General features: G+C 47.7%; 1 protein-coding gene across 3 annotated transcripts in view; it reads left to right on the top strand.

The window, feature by feature from the left end:
- LOC310903518 (phosphatidylinositol 3-kinase regulatory subunit gamma) overlaps positions 1 to 23,897 on the top strand; it is a 63,869-nt gene that overhangs the window by 24,815 nt on the left and 15,157 nt on the right. For 2 of the 3 annotated variants that reach the window (XM_083846923.1, XM_083846922.1), the window contains exon 8: positions 22,191 to 22,302. In XM_083846923.1, coding sequence (XP_083703049.1) covers positions 22,191 to 22,302 — 112 coding nt within the window. Of the gene's footprint in view, positions 1 to 4,733; positions 4,969 to 5,355; positions 5,515 to 22,190; positions 22,303 to 23,897 lie in introns of those variants that run through there. The other variant, XM_083846924.1, reaches the window with a different exon arrangement.

Raw genomic sequence — 23,897 nt, 5'->3', positions numbered from 1 at the left:
TTAGGAGGGGGTGGCTTTTTTCTCTCTCTTCTTTTTTTTTTTTTTTTCCTCATTTCTCTGAACTTGTTACAAGTCTCCTTCCATTTTGCTCACCATTTCCGAGCGGCTAAAGAAAGGAAGGCCTGGCACGCCGACAGAGATGCGAAGTGCACAAAAGGGAGCAGAGTGTGGGCCGATAATTCTGTAATTGGAGCCGCTTGAGGCGAAATTTTTTTTCTTTTTTTTTTTTTTTTCGAGCCAGCCTAAATGGGGATCGCTGAAACCCTTCACAATCGCTCCGCCAGGGCTCTTCTTTAATGGATTGCTCCGTTTAACTCTCTCTGTTTGTCACTGGCAAGATGACAAGAGGAATTAGTGTGCTGGAAAATAGAAGGTGAATGGCAGCTCCCCGGCCCGGTTCCACGGCCCCGCGGTCCCCGGGGTGCCGTGGTGCCACAGCCGGCTTGCAGGCAGCTCTGCGGCCCCGACAGAGGAGGAGGGGAGCTTGCCTGCAAAAAAAAAACAGCAGCTCCAGCACTAAAACGAGCCTGTGGGGGGAAAAAGGGAGACTACATATTGGGCTGGGGGTCCTGGAGCACCACGCGTGGCTGCAGGCTGGGGTCAGGGTGGGGAGGACCTCAGTGTCCTGGCGAGGCCAAGTCCCAAACCTTTAATGGGCAGCAAACTGGTTTTGTATTTTGCTTTTACAGCCCGGAGGTTCGGTTTTTTTAAAGCACTGTGGATTAATGTCAGTCGGGGGCGCGGGGCGTCTCGGTGGGGGCACTCGCCGGCGGAGGAAACGCAGCACGGGCGCGTGCGGGCGCTGCTTTGGAGATGCTCGGACACCCCCATTGTCTACAGCCAGCCTCCGAAATTTTGGCAGCGACGATGCCCCGAGGCTAGAGATGTACCTTTCGCTTTTCCCATGAAATTCCACTCCGGTTTGGCCGAGTTATAGAAAAAAAAAAAAAAAAGTTTGAAAATCGCCATTTCCCTTCTGCTGCCTGCATTCCTCAGGAAGGCTTTGGCAGCCTGTCAGAACAATAACTGAACGTGAACTTTCTGAGGAGCTGGCCCTGCCAAAGCAGCGAGCCGGCGCGGCGTGTCCTTTCCCTCACCCCCACCCCGTGCCCACCCCTCGAGCACCCGTCCCGGGCACCCTTGGGTGCAGAGGTGCCCACTCCAGGCAGCAGCAGGCAGAGCGCGGCGGGGCAAAGGAAAGCTCAGGTCCTCTCCCCGTGCAGGAGAGCAGTGCTCAGCACCCATCCTGTCCCATTACTCCTGTGGATTTTGGGGCAAAAACCCCCCGGAGCAGCGAGGAAAGGCTGGGTCAGGTTTTGCCCAGGGATACATTAGGTCCAGCTGCAATAACCTACATTGTAGAGATTTATTTAAAAGATCCCATTTTATTTTATTTTTAAAATGTTGCTATTTCCTATGTGAAAAGAATGTTGTTTACAATGCAAAGCCAAGTGCTTTTAAGTTAGGAAATGCCTGATGTATGATTCCTTGCAAGCTCAGCTCCGTGTGCGTGCCCTGTGCCGCGACCCCCCCCGTACGTGCGCCCTTACTTCGGCCTCGTCCACTGTAACGCGGACAGCGAGGACACGAGCTGCTCGGGCGGCCGTAAATAAGACACTTCCTAGCACAGAAGCGTTTCGTTTTAATGTTTTTGCAGACCGCATATTATTCCTTAATACAGGTTTTTAACGCAGTGTGTAATTTTCAAACCAAAGCACCCTACTCGGGCACGCTTGCCGAGCTTTTCCTCACCACAGAAATGCAGCCACATCTGGGGTGGAGCAAGGCAACGCTTTCGCAGCCTGTGAGGACACAAACCGACCCCGTAAATCACAGGGGAGGAAGCCCGGTCCCCGTTATAAGCGGGCGGCTCCCTCCGGTCCCGCTTCCCGTGGAGCTGCAGGGGGACACGGGGAGGGGAACTGCTGTCGCCTCACCCCGTCACCTCAGCGCAGCGCAGGGGTTGATGCTCTTCATCTGCTGGCGAATGCTCCGCGGTCCCTTGGGTATTTTCGGGAATGGGACTGTCTAATCCCAGGGGAAGGTGGAGCTTGCACCATCCTCCATCACTTGCTGGAAGCGCCCACCGGTTAGGGCAGATATTTCCCGATCCCCGGTGCCTGCGCAGCGCAAGCAATGCCATGGAGTGTTTTCTACCAGTCAGGGGGCATCCTTTCCATCTGGAAAATCACCCTGCCTTGTGCCAGCTCCTTGCCAGCAGGCCCTGAGGTTGTGCTCTAACAGTGGTGGTCACATTCAGGTCTCAGGAGCGGCCAGGAGCCTCCAGCCTGCCCCAAAACCTCTTGTCGCGTTAGCACATTTGGCTGGCAGCACTGCGGACTCGGCCCCCCCCCTTCCTCCTGCAGTCCTCCGACTCTAAAAGCCTGTCACGGCCTACATTCGGCTGTCGGGTATCACGTTATCATGGCTCGGCAAAGAGGAGAGCGAGCAGTTTGGCACAAATGGCTTTTCTGTGTTCAGCCTCCTCCAGCGCGGGTCCGCTCGGCTCCGCCTGAGGCGCGCGGAAGCGCTCAGCGCTTCAATATTTAATCTTGACTTGGCATACAACCTGTCAGGTCGGGGTAAATGGAAGGGAGCGAACTTGGGGCTGTTGACACTGGGGTAGGAGATGCGTTGGAGGGAGAGCACACGAATGATGCTCGCCTTTTGGTCTCGGTTTGCAGCAGAGCGGGTGGCGAGGGCTGGTGCTGCTCTGCCATTTATTTTGCTGCGGTGCTTTGCCACACGTGGGGCGAGCTGGTGTCCAGCCAGACCCAGACCACCCCTAAGCGCTCAGTGCCCTCCCAGCTTCGTGTCTCTTCTCCGGAGAGTCGCGACGTGTTCTCTTGCACGCTTTGCACAAGCAGAGGGGCTGTGTAAGGCAGCACACGTGTGTGCCCCTCTGTCCCGGCACGCCGACGGCCGCTCGCCCCTGCTGCAAGGCAGTCGGCGTGCGGGGAAAGGGAGAGCCCTGTGCGTGTGTGCTGGGAGCCAAGTAATCCTGGGCATATTATAAGCTCAGTTTTGAGAAATAAAAACACATTAATATTCCGTTCTCTCAAGGCATTATCCTACTGTTTACCACTACACGCAATCCTCTGCCTTAAATTGCATCTTTGATTAAAGCAGCAATGAGAGAAACCAGGGCTAATAACAAAATGTATTCTGCTTTAAATCACTAAAGTGAAAACATCAATAAGCTGTAACCATCAGCGCCGCCATGAAAATGAAGGCAACCATCATGGGAAACAGCAAGAGTGAAATCCACTTTACCGGCATAAAAGCCAAATAATTAGGTCTTATGTGGGTGGAACTTGTAACGAGGTGCAGGAAGGGGGAAAATGAATTTCAGCCCTGGCCTCTCTCCTCCTCCAGAGCCGCTCATCAAACTTTGGGGTGGCAATGGGGCCGGCAGACCCTGTTCTCAGCTCAGCGGGGTCAGCAACGGCCCCATCCCCTCCTGCACCCTCGGACCCCCCGCACCATCCGCAATGTCAACGTCTTGAGCGAGCTTGAGGCGGCACGGCGTGTTAGCACGAGAAATTTAATTTAAAAACTAGAAAGAGGAATCATATCTGGTTATCGCGGATTAATCAGAGTTTGTAGATGAGGGTATGAAATTAATTTATCTGCAGCGGGCTGTCTGAACCAAAGCCCTGTGCTCCGGCAGAGCCCACCGGTCCCTCGAGGAGCCGTTACCGGAATGGGGCCTGCTGGGGAAGGTCGCTGAGAGGAAACCAGCAGCCCCCAGCCCCACGCACCCAGACCCCTGGCTCATTCGTGCAAGGAGAACCCTGCCAGGAGCCCTCCACCTTGGGCCGGTGTGTGAGGAATTAGTAATAACGAGCCCTCCACGCTTTAAAGCACAAAGGCGCTGGGTTTCTAACGCAGCCTGTGCCCAACCGCGGAGGACCCAAGCGTGCCTGTCCTTGCCAAAGGGTTTTTCCCTCATTTTCGTGTGGCTGCCCCCTTGGCCCTCCTCTGAGGCTGTTCTGCTGAGCCCGGGCCCCAGGACGAGACCCGAGACCCCAGGACTCCCCCCCCCCCGCAGCACTGAGGGGCAGCGGGCAGGCCCGGTACCGGTACCGGTGCCGAGCCCACCGCCAGCCGGTGCCGCCGGGCGCAGCCCGGCCCCGTCCTTGCCCCGAGCCCGCCCGCGCCCCCTTTGTCCCCCCGCTCCCCCTCAGCGCCCTTCTCCCTTTGTCCCGCTTAGTAACCGGGGCTGCCGGCCAATCAGCACCGAGCCGGCCGGCTTCTCCGCCAGCCGATTGGCCAGCCGGCTCGGAGCCCTCCGCCAATCGGCGCGCTCGCCGCTCGCTCAGACAAAGGCAGCAGCTCTGGCAACGGGGCTCTGCTCCCCCCGCCCCCCGCGCGTGCCCCTTGGCGCCGGGCCAGCGGGGAGAGGCGGGAGGGGGGGGTGGGTCGTACCACCTCACGTCCTCCCCTCAGAGCGGAGGGGTGTCTGCGGGGGGGGGAGGGGGGCGGAAAAAGGGGCCAGAAGAGAGGACAGCGGGAAAAATTGTAAAAGAGGAGCGAGCGATGTAGGTTTAGAGAATTATTTTTTTAAGGGTGTATTTTGCGCAGATAAAGAAGACGCTGTCCATTATGCTCAGAGAACCCCCCCCCTTTTCGTTTAATGGATCCGCCCTCCCTCCCTCCACCTGAAGCCTGCCCGAAGCGCCGCCCTCCCCGCGCTCAGGGAGAGGAGGGGAGGGAGCAGAGGAGGAGGACGGGGGGGGGGCGTGGCATGGCGGCGGCCAAGAGGCGGCAGCCGGCGGCCGGGCCCCTCAGAGCCGCTTTAAAATGACGCCGAGCGGGGCCGGCGGCGGCGCGCACAGCCTGGGGCCGCCGCCCGAGCCACCCGCCCGCAGCCGCCGGCCCCGCAGCGGGATCTGAGGCCGCCGCTGCCGCCGCCGACGAGGGGCTTTCCCCCCCCCCATTTTGGCCGTTTCCCCTTCGTTTTGTGTGGTATTTTATTTTTTTTTTTTTAGTTTTTTTGTTGTTGTTGTTCGCCGGCCGGCGGTTTTTTGAAAATTCCCTGGAAAATGGCGAGGGCTGGGGGTTCAGGAAAGTGGCTTTTCTGTGGAAAGGTGTCTTTTTAAACAGAAAAAAAAGAAGCGTTTTAAACAAAAAAGAAGCACTCTATATTATATATATATATCCCCATATATTTTATATATATATATATAAATACGTATTTCAGTTCCTGCAGGGCAGCTTCTGTGTGGCTTTTTTTTTTCTTTTTAATTTGAATTCCGCGATTTTATTTTCCGAGGGGGCGTGTTATCCTCAGAAGGCTCCCCCCCCCTTTTTTATTTTTTTATTTTTTTATTTTTTATTTTATTATCGATTAAGCTCGAAGGGAGGCAGGCTGCCGCCCGCGGAGCCGCCGGGAGCTGCCCGCCGCGATGTACAACACGGTGTGGGACATGGACCGCGATGACACGGACTGGAGGGAAGTGATGATGCCCTATTCCACCGAGCTGATATTTTATATAGAGATGGACCCCCCAGGTACGGAGCCGGGGCTGCCTGTGCCCGTCCCCTGCTGCTGCGTGCTGCTGCCTTTCTTTCCCCCTGCCCGGTGGAGGGGCGATCTGCAGAGGGAGAGCCAAACCGGGGGGGGGGGTTCAACCAGCTACGAAGCCTGCTTGAACTTCTGGGTGACCCAAACCCGCTGATTTTGGAGCAGAAGTGCTTTAATGCCGGGGTTTTTGGGGAGCCGGGGGTTGGGGGGGGGGGCAGCAGCTGTTGGGGAGGTGGAAGAGCGCAGCAGGAGGAGAGCTGCGCCCAGCTCCTCTCCTGAGCATCTTGCTGGCCAAAAAAAACCCAACCACCTTCTATTGAAAACCGTGTATTTCAGCTGTGTTGGTTTCTGGAGCGGCGGTTTTATTAGCCTCTTCACCTGCGCGCCTTTATGTGCCTGTAACGCTTTGATGGCAGTGATCTACCTCGCTCGGTTCAGTTTCGGTTTAATAGTTTTTCCAGTTCCTGAGACCCTTTTTCTCTCCAGCTCTCTTCCAGCGCTGACAGATTAAGTGTGTGTTGTCTCTGGGTTTTGTTCTTGTGGGGGGGAGTGCTTGGGAAGAGGCTGGAATACTTTCCTTGAGGCAGCGTTATTGCATAGCATTTTATAACCTCTTTCAAAAGGTTTTGATGCAAGGTTGTTGCTTTTTTTTTTTTTTCATTGATTGCCTGTACTGGAAATGGAGAAATGCATTGTCTGTTGCCTGCCTGAAGTTTTTAGATGGGATAGAAAGTTTCCTTTGAGTCATAGCGAGGGAAGACTGGCGAATGCAAGGAGAAGAGTTCGATTCTTTCTTTGGTAATGAATTAAAAAATGCACGTATAAATGGTGGTGAAACTATTTGTATACCTCTGAGAGTGTAACTGGCTGTGAGCAGTAAGGTAATGAAGGATCTTTATGTGCTTGGCTCTCTCATCTGTATATTCAGGGTGTACAGCAAAATATGCACCCAAAATCCCAGCCTGTTGAGAAATTGATAGTAAATGAGTACTTGCAAGTGGTGTCTTCTGCGTAGCGTGTGCCGCTGGAGTTTCAAAATGCGTTTCAATCTGTGCTTGAATTGTGGCTTGGGTCTCAAAGTGGGGTTTAGTCTCTTTGTTTCAGCCCGGCGGGCTCTTATGTGGGCACTTTTAATTAAAAGGGGAAGGGGGATCGTCATACGATGTTCTTGGATCCCAAGGACCTGTAGTCACTTCCTCTGGTAACTCTGATGCTTTCAAAATTGGACAGATCTCTGCGATACTCAGTACTGGCCACTGCTCGTTAAATTCTTGCAGAGCTGACGCTGCCTATTTTTAGATGCTTCTCCTGAAAGCGTGAAGTTCAGTCAAATCTGTTTGCTCGCCTCTATGAATTTCAAAGAGTATCTTCTTTGTAAATGCTTTTAACTATTTGCACAGTTAATATTTGTTTCGACTTGTGTTGAGCAAACAAAAAAGAGTTCTGTTGTAGGTGACTTTAAACAATTAGCATTGGGCTTTTTCAATTAAAAAATTAAAGCCAGGACTTGGTGTAAGGAGGCTGCTGAAAGGGACTGGCCTAACTGGACTGGTCAGGAAACGCTTCTCAATATTTCTGCAGAAATTGCCATGCAGCTTTCAGAAGTTTACATTAAGAAGCAGTGCTTCTGTCACTAATAATATCAATATTTCCATCGTTGGAGCGGTATTGTCAGGGATCAAGGCTCTGCATGTCCCAAACACCAGCTAGTAAAAGGACTTAATGTTGCACGCAGATCCCCTGAAGTGTTCGGTAACTTTATCCTTGATTTTTCTAAACGAGAAAAGTCAGAGCTGGAAATGATGCATGGGATGGTCCCCATGTGCACATCCTGCTTTGGTAGAGCTGTAACTTCTAAACTGCAGGGGGAGGGAAGGGAATTGAGGCCAAGGTGGGCTGCTTTTTTTCCTCTTGATAGGGTGGAAAAGCGTTTTCTGGTGCGGGATGATAGGTCATCCCTAAGGGGAGCGTAGAGGAATTTGTTTGGAAGACTCAGACGCCGCATGCCTTGGGATAAAGTCACTGCGTTTGCACCCGGTAACAAGCGCAGCTCTGCCTGGCCTGCTTCCAAGAAAAATTTGTGAAGGTTTTCGGTACAGAATTCCGCCGCGCGGGGACTCGAGTTCCTGAGCAGCTGAATGGTGGCAATGTGTTTTCTCACCGGCGCGCGAGCGAACAATACACGGTGAATTTCCCCGCTGCCGGAGGAAGGCAGCGCGTTCTTTTGTTCGCAGGACTTGCATGGAGAGTTCCCCGGTTGGTCTTTATGCTGCGGTACCGGGCGCTTCCAGATGCTGGGAGCCGAGCGTCTCAGATCATGCATGGCTGCTCCTGATTACGCTTTTAGTGCCTGAACTTCAGGCAGAAGACAAAAGCAAGGTGAGCGTAATGCGCAGTGTCACCTGTAACCTCCAAGTCAAGGCTGCAGATACTGTTTCTTGTTAAGAGCCAGCAGAGCTTTAATTTGTCTTGGCAGGCTGTCTGAATACCCACCTTAGTGTTGCACAATAATAATGCAGAAGTTAAACCCTGGGATAGCAGGCAGGCTGAAGCCGTTCCTTCAGGCCTCGGTGCATCTGCAGCAGCTTATCGGCGTGCTCTGGCTTTCTGTCGGATGTTGTAGGTGTAAATGGATGCTCAAAGCGGGTCCTGAAGCACGTCTGCTAAAAGGCTTGCTCCAAAATTTAAAACTAACAATCAGGTTGGTGCCTCTCCCACTCAGGAGTTTTCTCCAGCAGATGCAAGGTCGGGCAGCGAGTGATTGTGTTGTGGTCTGGTCCCAGCAGGCAGCTCAGCACCACGCAGCCACTTGCTCACTCCCCCCTGGTGTAGGATGGGGGAGAAAGTCAGGTCAGCAAAAGGGGGAAAGCTCGTGGGTTGAGATCGAGACGGTTTACCAGGTAATGCAAAAGCTGTGTGTGCAAGCAAAGCAAAATAAAGGATTATTTCACTCTTTCTCATTGGCAGGCAGATGCTCAGGCGTTTCCAGGAAGGCAGGGCTCCATCTCAAGTAACAGCTCCTTGGGAAGACAGACTCCATCGCTCCAAATGTCCCTCCAGGTTTATTGCTGGGCATGATGTCACGTAGTGTGGGATATCCCTGGGGTCAGTTGGGGCCAGCTGTCCTGGCTGCGTCCCCTCCCAGCCCCCTGTGCACCCCCAGCCTACGCGCTGGCAGAGCAACATAATAAAAGCAGAAACCCTCTTGGCTCTGTGTAAGCACTGCTCAGCAACAACTACCACAGCGGTGTGTTATTAACACTGTTCTTCAGCACACATCCAAAATAAAGTGCTGTATGAGCTACTATGAAGAAAATTAACAATCGCAGCCCAAAACAGTACAGTATCCACCCCATACTCCCAACTGTTCACATCATACACAAGGCCCTTGCTAGCTGCCAGCCTTCCCATCCTATGGTTTGTACACAGGTTCATTCCCTTGGTCCAAGGGTCACCCACGTAAAATGTGCATTAAAAGTCCCCTGGGTTCATTTATTCCATGACTTAGGCTCTGTCTGTTAAAGTGGTTACCCAGGACAGTTGAGGCAGCGTGTGTGGAGTTACTGGGTGCCAAAGCCAGCTCACATCAGGTCACTGGTGCACGTGCACTGCTTCTTGTGAGGCTCAGCCTCTGGTTTGAGTGGTTCCTGCCATAGCAATTCCTGTAACGTGCAACCTGGATTGTGGGTTACAACAGATTAAATGTAGATCCGCTGCAGTCTCCATCCTGGTCCCTTTGAACTGAGCCACGGGGTTTAACGTTGCAGTGATCTCCTCCACCATGGCCTTGTCTGTGGGCCGCAATCCCTTGGGGGTGTGCCTGTGTCCCTCTGTGGACTTACCTGGGGGCCACAGTCCATTTAAAATTCTGCCTCCTGTGGCCTTATCCATAGCCACAGACTCTTTGGGATGTACGTGCACCCACAGGGACTTACCCACAGTCATTCTGACTCAGGTTCACGCTGGCTTTCCAGCCTGGCCAGGACAGCAGCAGTGCCCTGGCCAGCTGTCAGCCCAGGTGCCTGGCCATCGCTGTTACCAAACTGTTCCCAGCACAGCAGGGAAAGATGATAAAGACTACAGCAAAAGCAAAAAGCAGCTACTAACAAGCACTGGGCTCTTGTATACAGTAAGGAAGCAAGCCCTGCGGCAAGCACAAGAGCCTGCCAATTAATAGCTAAACAGAGATAACATCTATAAACTCTGTCTAGCGCACTCCAATTGAACCTGTCATTATCTCAAACCCTTCGAGCCCTACGTTGGGTGCCAAGAAGGATTCGCTTGCTCTCTGCCAGAGTGGGATGGGGGAGCGAATCCAGAAGGTTAGGAAACTCGTGGGTTGAGATAAAGGTGGTTTAATAGGTGAAGCAAAAGCCATGCATGCGAGCAAAGCAGAATAGGGAGTGCACACAATCAGAGAATACCTTGAGTTGGAAAGCACCCATGAGGATTACTGAACCCAACTGACTCCACGGAGGACAACCTAAGAGTTAAACCACGTATCTAAGACTGTTGCCCGGTGCTTTGTGAAACCACACGGCTTGGGGCTGTGACCGCTTCCCTGGGGAGCCTGTTCCAGCGCCTGCCTGCCCTCTCGGTGATCAGGTGGTGAATTCAGCCGCTGCTCCCATCGGCAGGCAGATGTCCGGCTGTTTCCAGGAAGGCAGGGCTGATGGAGCACGAGGAACGGTTCCCAGGGAAGACAAACACTGTAAGCCAACGTCCCCCGGCTTTTATTGCTGAGCACGGTGTCCCGTGGAACATCCCTTTGGTCAGCCGGGGTCAGCTTTCCGCTCTGTCCCCTCCCGGCTTCCTGCACACCCCAGCCTCCTCCTGGCGGGGCGGCGTGAGAAGCGGAAAAGACCTTGACACCGCGCAAGGGCTGGTCAGCAGCAGCTAGCACATCGGGGCGTTAATCAACACTGGTTTTCATCACAAGTTCAAAACATAGCACCAGAGGAGCTACTAGGAAGAAAATTAACTCTGTCGCAGCCAAAAGCTCTACAAAAAAAGCTCTCTTTGTTAGCTTTCAATCCATCCTGAACATAGGAGTGGGGCAGTTTCCTACAAAGCGGAGTGGAACTGCAGATCCACGTCTGTCAGCTCTGCAAAACGTGCCTTAGAGCAGTACAGCTAGCACAGTGAGAAAAGCACTGACAACCAGCAGGGTGACTCCTGTTTCCTTAGAAGTACCTAATGCTTCTACTTGTGCACCTTTTGGCATAATAAAAAGCATCACTGATAGAAGGTAGCATCTGCACGTAGGCAGCTAAATAACTTCCAGTGTCTACAATAAAAATGGGATCCATAGCTTGCAGGTAGCTGACATGGTAGCTTCTGAACTTTCTAATCAGGATTCCTTTAAAATATTGTGGCCAGAACAGCATCACAGGCTGGCGTTAGGAAACTGTCAGTGGCTTGTTCCCATGTCTGTTCTTGCTGTGGGACTTGTTGTCTGAAAAGACAAGGAAATAGGTTACTAGATATTTATTTTTTTTTATGACATCTGTTCAGGTCTGCAAAAAGCTGTTGCTGCCAGAAGTTAAGTTTTGGAACAGAGAATTGACTGCAAAAGCTACCAGAGTACCTAAAGCATCACTGCCTAATTAGCAGGACTAAATCATGCCTTTCCCTTTCCCTCTGTAGATCTGGGGTGTATTATCAGTTGTGTTGATGATAAAATGCATAATCACGGAATACATTTTGTCACAGTTGGATGAAAATCAGTGTGAGTGTTCCGCGGGGATTTCAGATAGAGATGTCGGCAAAGATATTTGGCTCAACTACAAATTAGAGGTTAGTTTCGTTTGTGTGGGTTATGAAGAGAACCGCAAGTTCAGAGTAGGCTTACTAATGCCAGATGGGCTCTGTCTGTTTGCGAGCAGGTGATAGAATAAGTGTTTGTCCTGAAGCTGTAGGAGAGCTACCTTGTTGAAGACTGTTGGGCCAAGTGTGGCTGACTGCGTTTATAACTTGACTCAGCTGGCTTTTTCAAGAATATTACTCTTCCTCATCTCCTGTTACAGCTCAGACCAGCTGTAACAATGCTGTTATTACAAAATCTTTTAATAATCAAGGTGGGGAGAGGGCAAGAATAATCTCCAGGCTGCTTAGGTTCATCTGCTTTGCAAAAGCAGCACTGCCGTTGTATGAGCGAGGCGAGTATTCAAGGGAGAGCAAGTATTTATTCATTACAGTTCCTATTTTCTTCCCCTATATAATTTGACAACCCTTGTTTTAGGGGCCCGATACTATAATTGTAATTTGGAAAACACAGGACTCTGATCTGAAGGGCAGCGTTTGCGTGGATCTGAGTCGTGCTGTATCATTATCGATGTCAGAGCGGAGACTGAATGTGGCTTCTCAGATCGGGCTTGTGGTAGGCAGCAGCCAGATGTAGGTAACGCAGCGTGTCTATGCCTGACTAGTTTTCCAGTGGGAGAACAGATGCAAATTTTAATAGCGTTGTCAGTATTGTCCTTCAGCTTATCTGAGCTGACTCCAGAAGCTTATCAAAGAAAAGTTCAGCTCTCGCACGTCTTAAAAAACGGGAGTAGTTCTGCGAGTGCGTGCCATCAACACCGCAGCGCTCCAGCAGCAGCTGCCTTCACTGCAAACTGAAGTCCTGCTGAAGGTCAGGCTTCCAAAAGCATGGATACAGGAGGGTGAGAGTTGCTTTATTGCAGGAAGGAAGTCTGTGGCGACTGTTTTGGGGTAGCAGAAGGAATAAATAAAGTTCAGTCACTTACATTCTGGAGGTCCTGGAAAATGGTTTGAAAGAGAATCTCAGCCCCTGTAGGGAAAGTGACATGAAATGTACAGATCCCATTTTAGTTATATCTAAATTTCTCTACTGGCCCTTTCATTTAATGACTGCTGTAAGATTTTTTAATTTCTGATTGCATTTTCAGGCTTGCTTTTACATTCTTTGTCTTTGGTTTTCATTTTGATGGCTCTAACTGTTAAAGAATATCACTCAGCAGCTTTCAATTAAAGACATGAATGCAAAAAAATAACATCATTAATATAAAGTGAAATGATTCCTTGCTTGAGATGGGAGAGAGCCCGCCTGTAAAGGCTGACATTTCGTTTATCAGTAGGCTTCCAGATGATACAGAAATGGTTGGAGAGGGGAAGGTTACTGAAGGGGGTTGTTTGACTGCACCTTCTGGAAAGTCGTAGATTTATGCAAACTAAAAAATGGAAGAATGTTCTGGGAAGAAACCAAGCTTTTCACCACTTGTTTGAAAGCAAAACCTGCTCTAGTCCCAGCAAATGTTATTTCTGCATTGTTCTGAACAATTCTGTATCTCGTTACGAAGCCTGACTGGAGTTAATCACCGTGGTGCTTCCTTCTACCTCACCTGTAAAAAGGAGAAGGCCCTTCTTGGAGTTTCCTTTGGGGAATATCATTTTCCCAAGCAGCAGAGTTGAATTCTGTCTTCCCATTGCCTGCGTGATATCTTATTCCAGAATGAAGCTATTCAGGCTTATCTTTGCTCTACAGCTTGGGAAAACTGAGCGGCATAGTTGGTTGTACACATCTGCGCCCATTACTGAAAGCAGTTGGGTGCCTTACATCATCGCACGCTGATTGTTTAGTGAGTCACTTTTTGGGCAGAGAGCAGGAGAGCGCTGGAAACAGCAGCATAAAGAAAACTTTTATCAGCATTTCCCCCTAAATTTTAAAGGGTAGGTTTTATTATTGTCAAAAAGACTGTTTCTGTGTTGAAACAGGTTGCCCTACAACTCGGGGTCCATGAAAGCAATTGGTGTGCTCTAGCTGGATTTTTTGGGAACTCATTTTTGTAAAGTAGGTTGCTGAGTAATGCTTAAAGAGCAGGCTCTGCTTGTGTTCTAAATGCCCCTATGGAAATGAGTCAGATTTTCTTTTTTCTTCTGCTTTTTATCTCATTTCTTCTGACAGGTTAAAATCTGCACAATAGCTAAGTAAGCAAGAACTCCTTTCTCCACATAATCTAAACTACAGCATAGGAGCCGGTGCCAGGTCCCCAAACAATGTGAGCGGATGTTACCTCTTCTAAAGAGACTGTTCTAATTGTCCTTCATTTCTGCTGTGCCCTCTGCTCAGTAGACAAAGGTTTTGCAGTGCTCTAGTGAATATATTCCAGTGCTTTAAGTTCCTCCAGTGCACTTTTGCAGAGAAGTGGCTGCATACGGGGAGTTTTAGAAAAATTCATACCGTTCAAAAGGAGCAGAGACCAAGCGATTCCTGTTGGAGCCCTTTCCAGGAGGACCCCAGCTGCCCTGCTGGACATCCACCAGCTGCCTGGTGACTCCTGATGCCAAAGCCCTGTGTGCTCCGAAGCTTTTCTGTGGCTGATCAGGATCCCGGTTCTTCTCTGGCTTTGAGTCCAGCAGCACACTCGAGCTGGCTACCTTCCATCCAGCGCTCTTTTTGAAAGAGGAGACGAAATACTTCAAATACTTCAACCTGTGACTGCTTCCAGCATTCGCCCGGTTTTCATGAACTGGAAAAATGTTATTTTAATGATAGTTCATATGTGTGTTATTGCTTCTAAAATCAGATACCTCTCTAGCTGATACATGGTTATTTAGGAAAGGCTTGAAAAACGCCATGTTTCTCAGCACAAAAATTTGTGGGTTTGGACAAATCAAAAACATCAATCTGTATTCCCTTCGTCTGTTTGTTCTTTCACTACGGAGTAACTTCAGCTTTGGGTTGGCATCACTTTGGGGCTCTTGTACTTCAGGTCAGGTTTCTCCTTCAAAGCATAAACTTCCTGTTTCCTCCTGCTAGCTACCACTCGCTCTCTGTTACTTTCCACATCTTCCCCATGAAAGGAAAAATCCACAGGAGCCATTTTTTTTCCTTTTTTTTTCTTTCTTTCCCTAACCTTATCTTAAGTTTTAGCCTCTGTAGTCCCTAAAATCCAATGCTACATGCGATCGTCTTTACTTTTGGAGGATTTTTTTCCTTCCTTCCTTTCATCCATCCCCTAAAAAATATATTAAAAAAAGCCACTGCTCTGGAGAAAATTGTTTTAACAAAGAAACACAGGCCTTAAGTGTGGGCAATAAGGCTTGCACTCCATCCTGCCCCAGGAAAATATTTTAAAGGTGAGATGACGAGATGTTCATTGACGTACAGTGTATGTAAATTCTGTTGTCTATTACAGCAGGAATCTATACGTTGCAATTAAATTTCCAAGGTTGTCAGTACTCATGCTGCATCATCTCGTGGATGTTAGAGGAATCTAGATTGTTGGCCCTCTGGGGAACTACTCCCAAGTGTCAAATTAGTAGGCTGCATTTTGTGTCATCTTTACTGATTCATCTCCTGTCTTCTCAGTAGTCTCTTGAAGGATTTAAGGAAGCTTGAATCAATGAGACGAATGCTTAAACCTTTCTGTTTAGAAGGGTACGGTACAGTCTCACTGATCAGTTTGGGGAGAAGGAAAGAAGTCAGGCTGCTATTTCATTAAAATATTTTGAAGATCACGGTGTACTTGTATGAGGAGGTTGAATCCGTTTCTTCTGCTAGTCCTTGAGATCTCAGCGCGAGCAGTGACTGTGAGATCTGAGCTCTGCTGGGTAGGGATGGCAGCTTCGTGCCTTCTCTGAGTCGCAGCTTCTGCTGAGGGCACTGCACAGGACTCCTTGGGCTGGGACTTCTGCCTTGGTGCAAGTTTCTTCGGGAACAACATTCTTGGAAAAAAAATGATGGTGGTGTTGAAATCTCTCTGTTTTGGTAACTATAGAAAATAGTTTGACAGATGGCAAGGACAGGTACTGTATGAGAAACGTTTTTACATACTGCTGTCAAAGATCTAAGCTAGTGGTACAGTGAAAAAAAATGCTGCTTAGAGCAGCAAGAGTCACATGTATTTACAGCTGTATTATTATTATTTTAAGGAGGCTCATGTGCAGCTAACTTCTCGCTAGCACCAAATTATTTCTGTTCTCCAATGAGAACCAATTTCTCCCCTTGGACCTGCCATCTGGATAGATGGTTGGTCTTTGAAGTAGCTGGGCATAACAGCCCCAGGCTTTGCTTTCATGTGAAATGACGTTTTCTTTGGGCTTTGGTAGGCCTTCTAGCTGTAGTGTGTCAATATAGGGCGACCTCATTGTCCATCATCCACCACGAAAGGCTGGTTCTTTGTTCTCTGTCCCTGTAGGTGTATGCTTATGCAAAAATGCTGTCCTTTCCTTACTCTTATCCAAAATCTATCTCTATGGAGTGACCGAATATTTTAATAGTTATTTGAAGGCCCTACCTGTGGAGGGATAGAAAACATGCTGTGGTGTTTCATCTGTGAAGACAGATGAGGAACTGCTTTAGTTAAGAAGCAATGAGGAGGATTTACTTGCTTCTTCATTTTCTATCTACTTTCCTACTGTAGTCTTCTAGATCTGACATTGGATACTATAAAGTACAGTTGTTTCTATCACACATTTCAGATTTTCGTGGACAATAAAATGTCTGCCACTGACTGACCCAAGGAGTTAGTAACTCCAAAGAGACCCTTAACGGTTAGCAGGTGACACTACTCCTTTCAGAAGTGAGCCAAGCATGTGGTGCTGGGTAGCAACAATCCTTCCAAGTGACTGAAACATGGCAAAATTTCCAAAGCATTATTACTGATTTGGTATCCAGCTATTGATAATGTGCTAATTATGCTTGCTAAGTTAAAGAAGGCTTGTCCTTTTTATCCTCCTTATGTTGACTTTGGGACTGTCATCTCAACCCTGTTGGTTATGGAACTCTTGACACTGCTGGAGCTTTGCAGCTGTTATGCAGTGGCTTGGGTTGAAAAGTAATCCATTTTTTCATTGAGCAGTGAAAATAATTGGGAAGTTGGGGCTTTTTTGGCATTGCAACTTCATGCAAAAGGTGGAATGAAAAGGAAATGCTGTGTTACTTTATAATAGAGAAGCCAAAGATCCTCAATTCATTTATCTGACAATGAGCATCCTCCATTTCTTCCACGTGAGTAATGATAGTTGCTTATAAAATGCCAAGAGAGAATATTGAATTTGAGCCAGCCTCCTTTCCTTCACACCCCCTTGTTGTTTGCCATTCTGCAGGTGTCCCGTACCGGGTAATCTTTAACCTGTGCAGTAGCTGCGGATCCTCACAAAGAACCAAGTGCACCAGAAGTTTGGCAGGCTGTAGGAGGAGAAACTGTGGTTGGGAGGTGTGGGAGAGATCTGGATAGCTGGGGAGTTTTCAAACAAAACAGATCTTTATCAAAAAAGCCAACTAATCAAAACTGAAATATTTCTTAAAGGTGTTGGTTTTTATGAAAGTTCACAGAAACACAAGCAAAGCTATAATGGGAGTGTTTTTGTTGGAAACCTGCCTGGCTTTCTGCCAACTTGTCTGCTGTTTTCTGTAATGAGATATTGAAAGACTTCAGTTCTCTGAATATGTTTTAGTCTCTGGCGTCTTGCCTGTTTTGGGGGAGTAGAGCGAAAAATGCGAGCATGTATGAGGTTCTGTGGCCAGCAGTAATGTGATCAGGTAGCTGCCTTCTCTGTCCCTTGAGGAGTTTCCAGTGCGTGTTAGCTGCCCTTTGGGGAAGGGCAGCTCGGAAGGACACTGGGCTTGGAAAAAAGGGGTCTTGGCAGGAGAACTGACAAGCGGGGATGTGCAGCTGCCGAGATAAGGTACCTGTCAGCGGTGGAGGCTGAGCTGCTGTCAGCAGGTGCGCGTGGTCCTCCTCTTTGTCAGCTGGAAATCTCAACAAAAGCCCAGTGCCGTACTCTTGCTTGCGCTCAGAGTACACAATTTCACTGAAGTGAAGTGCAAAAAGCATCTTTGTTCAGCGTATGCTTTTATTCTTGAGTTGTAACTGTCTTGAGGGGACCTTGTGTAACAGTGGCGAGTACAGGACTGCTGAGGGAGAGAAAGATTTTGAGTCTTTGCCTTAAAATTGTCTGAGAAATTGAGTAAGACTAAAGAGAAAGGTTAAAGATTTGGGGGATTTTTACTTAAAAAATAATAAATACATTAAAAAGCTGGCCTTCATTTCACTCCAAGTCCTCATCTATACCTCCAAAGGGAAATCTTTGTCCTTGAGGAGTATGTCATTAAAATGTTAGCTGGTCTAACCATGGATTACTTGCACGTTTCCATAGTAATGACACTTTCCAGAGCTTTATATTACGATCTGTAGGGTATTTACTGTATGTCAGCCTTTCTGAAACCGGGTAACTGTCTTAAAAATCCTCTGATCTGTTACCTGCTTGTCACAATGTGTAGGGAGAGTAGATTGAACACTTCAGCAAGGTTACTAAACAATCTTGTGGAAGTGCTGAGTGACTTAAAATTGACTATATCACAGTGTTTGATGGTTGTGGTTATTTGTAACACTAAGATGGAGTTTATCCTGCATTTAAACCTGCTGTGCTTTTACTTATCTGGCCTGCAGCCCTTGGAAAATACTAGAAGAAAAGAGTTAAGTTATGGAGACATTCTTAGACTAAGTGGCATCTGTCTTAAAACTGCAGATGAGAGTTTAATTAACTGGCAGGTTTATCTTATACACAAATACTGCTTGACTCGCTGCTATTTGGGACGTAGCACTTGGAGACCCAAGGCATTCTTGTTTTTCATTCCTCCTGAATTAGTGCCATTGAAAACTCACACATAGGGCTCAGTGGCTCTTAAATCATGCACACTTGTGAAGTTTTTGATTAAAAGCCTAACTGGGAAAAGTACGTATCTCGTGGAAGTCACAGTGTACTTCACTGAAGTTAAAATCGGGATTGGTGTAGCCTGTTGTTTTCTACAAAAGACCTTAATTTAAAAAATAAAAATACACCAGTGCTAAACTTCAGACACTTGCCAGCTCCCTTTGTTGTGTCGGTGTTGGAGGTGGCTTGAACTTCAGGGAATCATGCCTGCTAAACCTTGAGTAGCTTTTTTTAAAGAAGGCAATTCTATGCAGCCAATAAAACATGAAAAACATTCCCTGGCCAAAGGCCAGTCGATCGGCCTGTCTCTCCAAGGACCCGCTGGGCTGAAGCTACCTGAGGAGCAGGCCCGGCGGCCATCTGGGCCTGACAGCATCAGGCGATGGCGGGCCCTGCCTCCATCCAGGCATCAGCTTGCTTGTTTCCCCCTTTTCAGTCACAATGATCTGGGATTGGGATTTAGCTCGAGCTAGGCTGCCTGGGGAAGCTGGAGAGAGGGGCTCGGGCTGCTAAAGAAAGACCAGAGTTGGTGGCTCACACATGAGAGGCCCTGTCATGGCTGCACACGCACCAGCCGTTGGGATTGCCCTGCGGCGCTGCGGGTGTCCCTGTGGCTGTTGCCTTTTGGGTTTTGGGAAGGTCCCTGTGGTAAAGCAGTCCTGAAGACATCGTTGAGGGCGGGATGTTTGTGTTTCTGGTGCTCACAGTCAGTTCTTTAATAGAACAAATAGGCCCATTGTGCTGTTAATCACTTCAGGTCAACGTTCTCTCCCAAGAAAAAGGAGAACCACCAGGATAGCTGGCTCTAATCACGGCTCGTTTGGAGACGTGTTGAGATTGTGCCTGTGACTAGATCACAGTTGGACCCGGCGACATGGAAAGAAACACGGCTGCTCTCAGAAGCATTTCTGTTGACTTCAGGCCAGCCGTCTTTATTGTAGGATTTTAGCTCTCTAATGTTCATCAAGCAAAGTACATCAAACTGCATTTTTAAAATTTAAATCAAAATATGGAGACTCTTTAAGGCTCTTCATCATTTCTCGTAGAAACATGTTGGGATTTCTCCTAGCGGGGATGTGCACGTGTCAGAAACACTGAAATGGATGGGCACGTTAGCTTATTGGGCAAAGCAATAAAGGGCCTGCTTCTGTAGCAGGGAGAGGAAAAAAACTATTGCTATTCGAAGAGCTCAAAGTATTGAAAGTAAAGAATGATATCCGTGGCTCTCTGGAAACTGAGTATCCACCTTTTGTATTTTTAAAATGTGCAAGCTATTAAAGGCTTTTTTTAAAAGTCTTTTGTGAGAAGGAGACTGGCTTCCATGAGTCAGGTTTTACAGGAACTGGTCCAAGCCTTGTTCTCCTCCCTGAAGAATTTCCTTCCAGTTTCCTCTGCAGAATAAGGTTCTACAGGCAAATGGGATATCGAGAACTGATACCCACCTATTAAGGAAAAGAAGACCCGCCTGTAGTAAGGACACTTGCTGAAATGTCTAGTGCTCTGTGTCCGTGCACCAAGCGCTTGTTCCTTACCTTTCTGGTCCTTGTTAGTTTGCTTTTCTGTGCCCAGTGCTTTGGAGTGAGCCCTAACAAAGCTGCTAAATAATTCCACAGTGTATAAAGGAGCAAGACTTAATCTTACAAGAAGGGCTAGAGAAGTATTCAAGTACCTTAGAGAATACTTGAAAGCCTCTTCTGGAAAGCTCCTATTACCAGCGTAAAACAGGCTCTTACACAGTAAAATACCTTGAGATTTTTGGTCCAAGCCTTAATTTGCAAGACCCAGTGAAATCATTGCTTCTGCTGGTATCATTTTTTAAGAAGTCTCTACACTGTTATATGTTTCTTTCACATAAACTTTCATGCACTTGCTGATGATTCAGAATCTACAAAAGATTCTGTAGTAAATAAAAATCTGAAGGTTTGTAAACTCAGATTTATGACCATGTGCAGATACTGATGAGACTCAGAACGACTGCTTGTCTTACTGCTTGCTTAGAGAGACAGACCCCAAAAGCGAGGTGGAGAGGAGGGAGGACTTGAAGACCCTTTCGATTCAGGAGCTTTGAGTGGGGAAAATGGAACAATACAGGGCACCATAAGTAAAATTGCATGTATAGGCTGGGAGCTTCAAGCAAAGTAGGGTTAGACCTGTCTCCTGCTCTCAATGGCACTTTATACAAGTGCTTCAGTGCTGCACAAACAACTGCAGTAGTTGAGCTGGGAGTAAATGAAGCCTCCCGACCAGGAAGCGACTTCACTGAATCCGAAGGTTTTCACCTTCCTTTTATAACAAGCCCAGTTATTGCCTCACTAGATATGTGCACACCTGAAAGTTCCCAGCTCGCCCCATAAAAGGAACCTGTATGCTGGGCTTTAATGCCCCGTACCGCAGCATGAATGCTGCTATCTGAATCAGGTGTTTGGTCAGCAGCCCCAGGGTGCAAATGTCTGGGTCAAGGTTCAGATTTAGTTTAGATTGGCTCGATTAAAGTATCTACTGGTTTGTCTGAGAACAGTGAAGTTACTGTGTTGGATATTCAAGATGAAATGGTATTTGGAACTGCAGTTGAAGCGGTGTTTTCTCTTCTTTAATGTGGGAGGTGTGGCCGGGAGGTGAGCAGATGGCTGGTGCCAAGCAGCACACCTCTCGGTGCTAAGCCACTCTGCACTGGGGCTGGAGATGAAACTCTTCTTTCTGCTCGTTTTATTTGTGTTTCTGCTTGTGCGCCGGGATTGCGTGCACCTGAAAGGTGGCTGTTGTCGGCGCACATCGGCCCTGCTCTCTGGTGCTGGTGTAGTCTGGTGGCTGGGCTGCAGAGCTGGGAGCGCAGATGTTCAGCATCTCACTTGGAACGTGTTGGCAAATCTCTCTGTGTAGCTGCTTGCCTTCTCTGAATTCAGATGCTACCTGTCCCTGCAAAACACCCCACTTGTCTCCTGAAATGCCTCAAAAACGCTTGGTTTCAGCGGTAGCGTTGGGAAGAGAACCTCAGCCTCTGCAGAGCAGAGGAGGGCACTCGAGATACCTTCCCTGAAGAAAATAGCGTAATGCATTTCTGCTGACAAACACATCTCTGCCGATACATCAGCGTCCCTCTGGTTGATGAAATAATCCTGGTGTAGGGCTTAGGATCATGATAAAGTTGTTTGCATAGCTGTGAAAATTGACCAGGTAGAAAGAGCTTTAGTGGGTTTTATGCCATTACGTTGTGTAACATATTTTCAGAACAAAAGTAAAAGTTTGTTTGCATGGATCTCAGATAGGGGAATTCCAGGCAGGTATGCACTGGGCCTACACTGGGGGATTTGTAGCACCCTCTTTCCTGTGGCAAACATTTCCACTGTGTAAAGAGGTGCTGCCACTAATAATGCGCTGATGTCCCTTTTCCCATAAGTAGCTATTCAGAGAGTCACAGCTTCTGTTCCTAACGGGGAGCCTGAACAAATCCAGCAGGGAATACGAACCTCGGGCCTGAGATGGATGTGCTGCTGCCCAGCCACCACTTCTTTCGCCAGCAGCGTTTTGCCCCCTGATGGAGAGCTCACCTGTTTGCTCTTCTGGGTTGCCATAAGGATTTGTGATGCCTTAGCAACTGCAGCTTTTCCATAGCTGTGCACCGTGCCCTGCAGGCTGTGGCTGTCAAACACAATACGCCTTTGTAACTTGGTTTTGGAGGTTTAGGCAGGGATAGCACTTGTAGTTACGCCTGAGCCAGTCTTCCTTTTCACAAAAACTCATGCTTCCCCTGACGCATTATTCCTCAAGCACATTATTCCTTCCCCTTATTCCTCAAGCACGTTTGGTTTGAGTACTGGGAAATCTAGGATCACAGTGCATCAGCTGACTTCAAAATTCCTTAAAATTTAAGAATTCCAAGTTCAAGATGCATATTTTGTGTCATTTTTTCACTGTCATGTAACATTGTAGTGATTGTTTCCCCCTGCTTACCTTTCTTTAATCTGTTCTTCATTTTCAGCTCTTCCTCCAAAGCCTACCAAACCGATGACTCCGGTCAATACAAACGGAATAAAGGACAATTCCAGTTTCTCTCTGCAGGAAGCAGAGTGGTACTGGGGGGACATCTCAAGGTAAGTAATATTTATTACTAAAAATAGAATGAACCTGTTAGACATCAGGAGAAAAAGAACGTGCCTATTTTAGACAGCATTTTGCAGGATGGAAGTGCTTCAGGACTATGCTTGGCAAAGCACCTAAATGCTAGAGCATTCAGCTGGACTCAAGACTTGTGTTTAAGTTACTATTGGTACAGATATTGTCAGTCCTGGTGACAGTTATTTTGGGTTTTTAACTTTCTGCAGATACACAAACTCTTTAAAAAAGAAAAAAAGAAAAAAGTACTTAAGAGTGTGCTGGCTAATAAGGTTTTCTAAGCCTGTGGTGCTGGGGTGCATGTAGTTCAGCAAACTTTCAGTAGGAGGCTTGTTCAGGATAAAAAGGCTAGCATTTTTATTTTTGGTTTCTTGAACATTTGGTTAAAATTGCATCTGTATTAATTTCTATTACATGGTAGTATAAAAATAGCTCTTAAAAGTGCTGTCACCAGCTATCCGTAGCAGATGGTACAGACACGTACCAAATAAATTAGGTTTTGCCCCTTAAGGAAACACCTTTCTGTGTGCTCGAGAACATAAATGGCTTGGGTTAGGTTCAGAAAATGACGTACAGGTTTTTATGTAATTAATTGTGTAAAAGAACTGCAGTGTTCAGTCAACTCTTTCCCTCTTAAGACGCTTCTGAAAAGTCTAGGATTTGGGACAGTAAGAGAAGACATGAGCAAGCTGGGATTGTGATCAGAAATTGCTCCAACTTGTGCACATAATACTTTGAAACGCTGTCAGATAAAGGCAAGAACAGCCTATTTGCCGCAGTAGTTCAATGAGGTTCTGAGAAGGGAAATAAAGTTTTCATATCTTTATTGTACCACCCTTATCTCTATAAAGCAAACCTGCATAGATCTTGTTTTTGAAGGGCCTGAGCAATGATATTTTTCTGTTAAGATGAAATCAAAGCAGAGTGGCGAAACCTGATCACAAAACCCACTTGGCAGGGTTTGTTTACAACACCTCAATACTGGTAGTTCATTGACTCTGGATTTGTTCCTTGTTTACCAGTGCACGTGATGGCAGGAGCTAAGGCAGCACAAATCATTTGGAGTGGCTATATTGGATTAAAATGGGATACACACACGCATAAAGCTGGTATTGTTCATAGCCTTAATTTGGCAGCCACCGGGTACGGACTGCATTGGGCTGACAGGTCAGGAACCACGTTCTTCAGTCCAGTACTGCCTTGAAAATTATGTTCTGAGCTCCAGGATACAAGTTGCAGGTATAAGCCCCAAGCCCTTAGACTGTATTTATCTATTCAAAGAGTCAGGCCTAATCTGTAAAACGTTCTGCGAGAAGTAAGCCGATACGCACACGACACTTAGCAGGAGCCAGGCTTACTAACAGAGTGGTTTTCTTCAGGTAGCCAAATCAAAACTGAGGCTGCTTGGTAAGAATACTTTTGTTCCTTAGTATTTGAACAAAAAAGCCACTGTTGGTTTTTCTTTGTAAAATTCAAATAGACTTCCTACCTCACTTAGATAGTGTTGAGGCTACCTGATAAACCCTAGTTTCCAAATGATTGTATTAAAAAGTGCTTAGTGCTCTTAAGAACC

Source organism: Anser anser (genome assembly GCF_964211835.1).
Source record: "Anser anser genome assembly, chromosome: 8".
NCBI lineage: Eukaryota > Metazoa > Chordata > Aves > Anseriformes > Anatidae > Anser > Anser anser.
The sequence above is the reverse complement of the archived record's forward strand: the minus strand, read 5'-3'. Positions and strand labels throughout refer to the sequence as shown.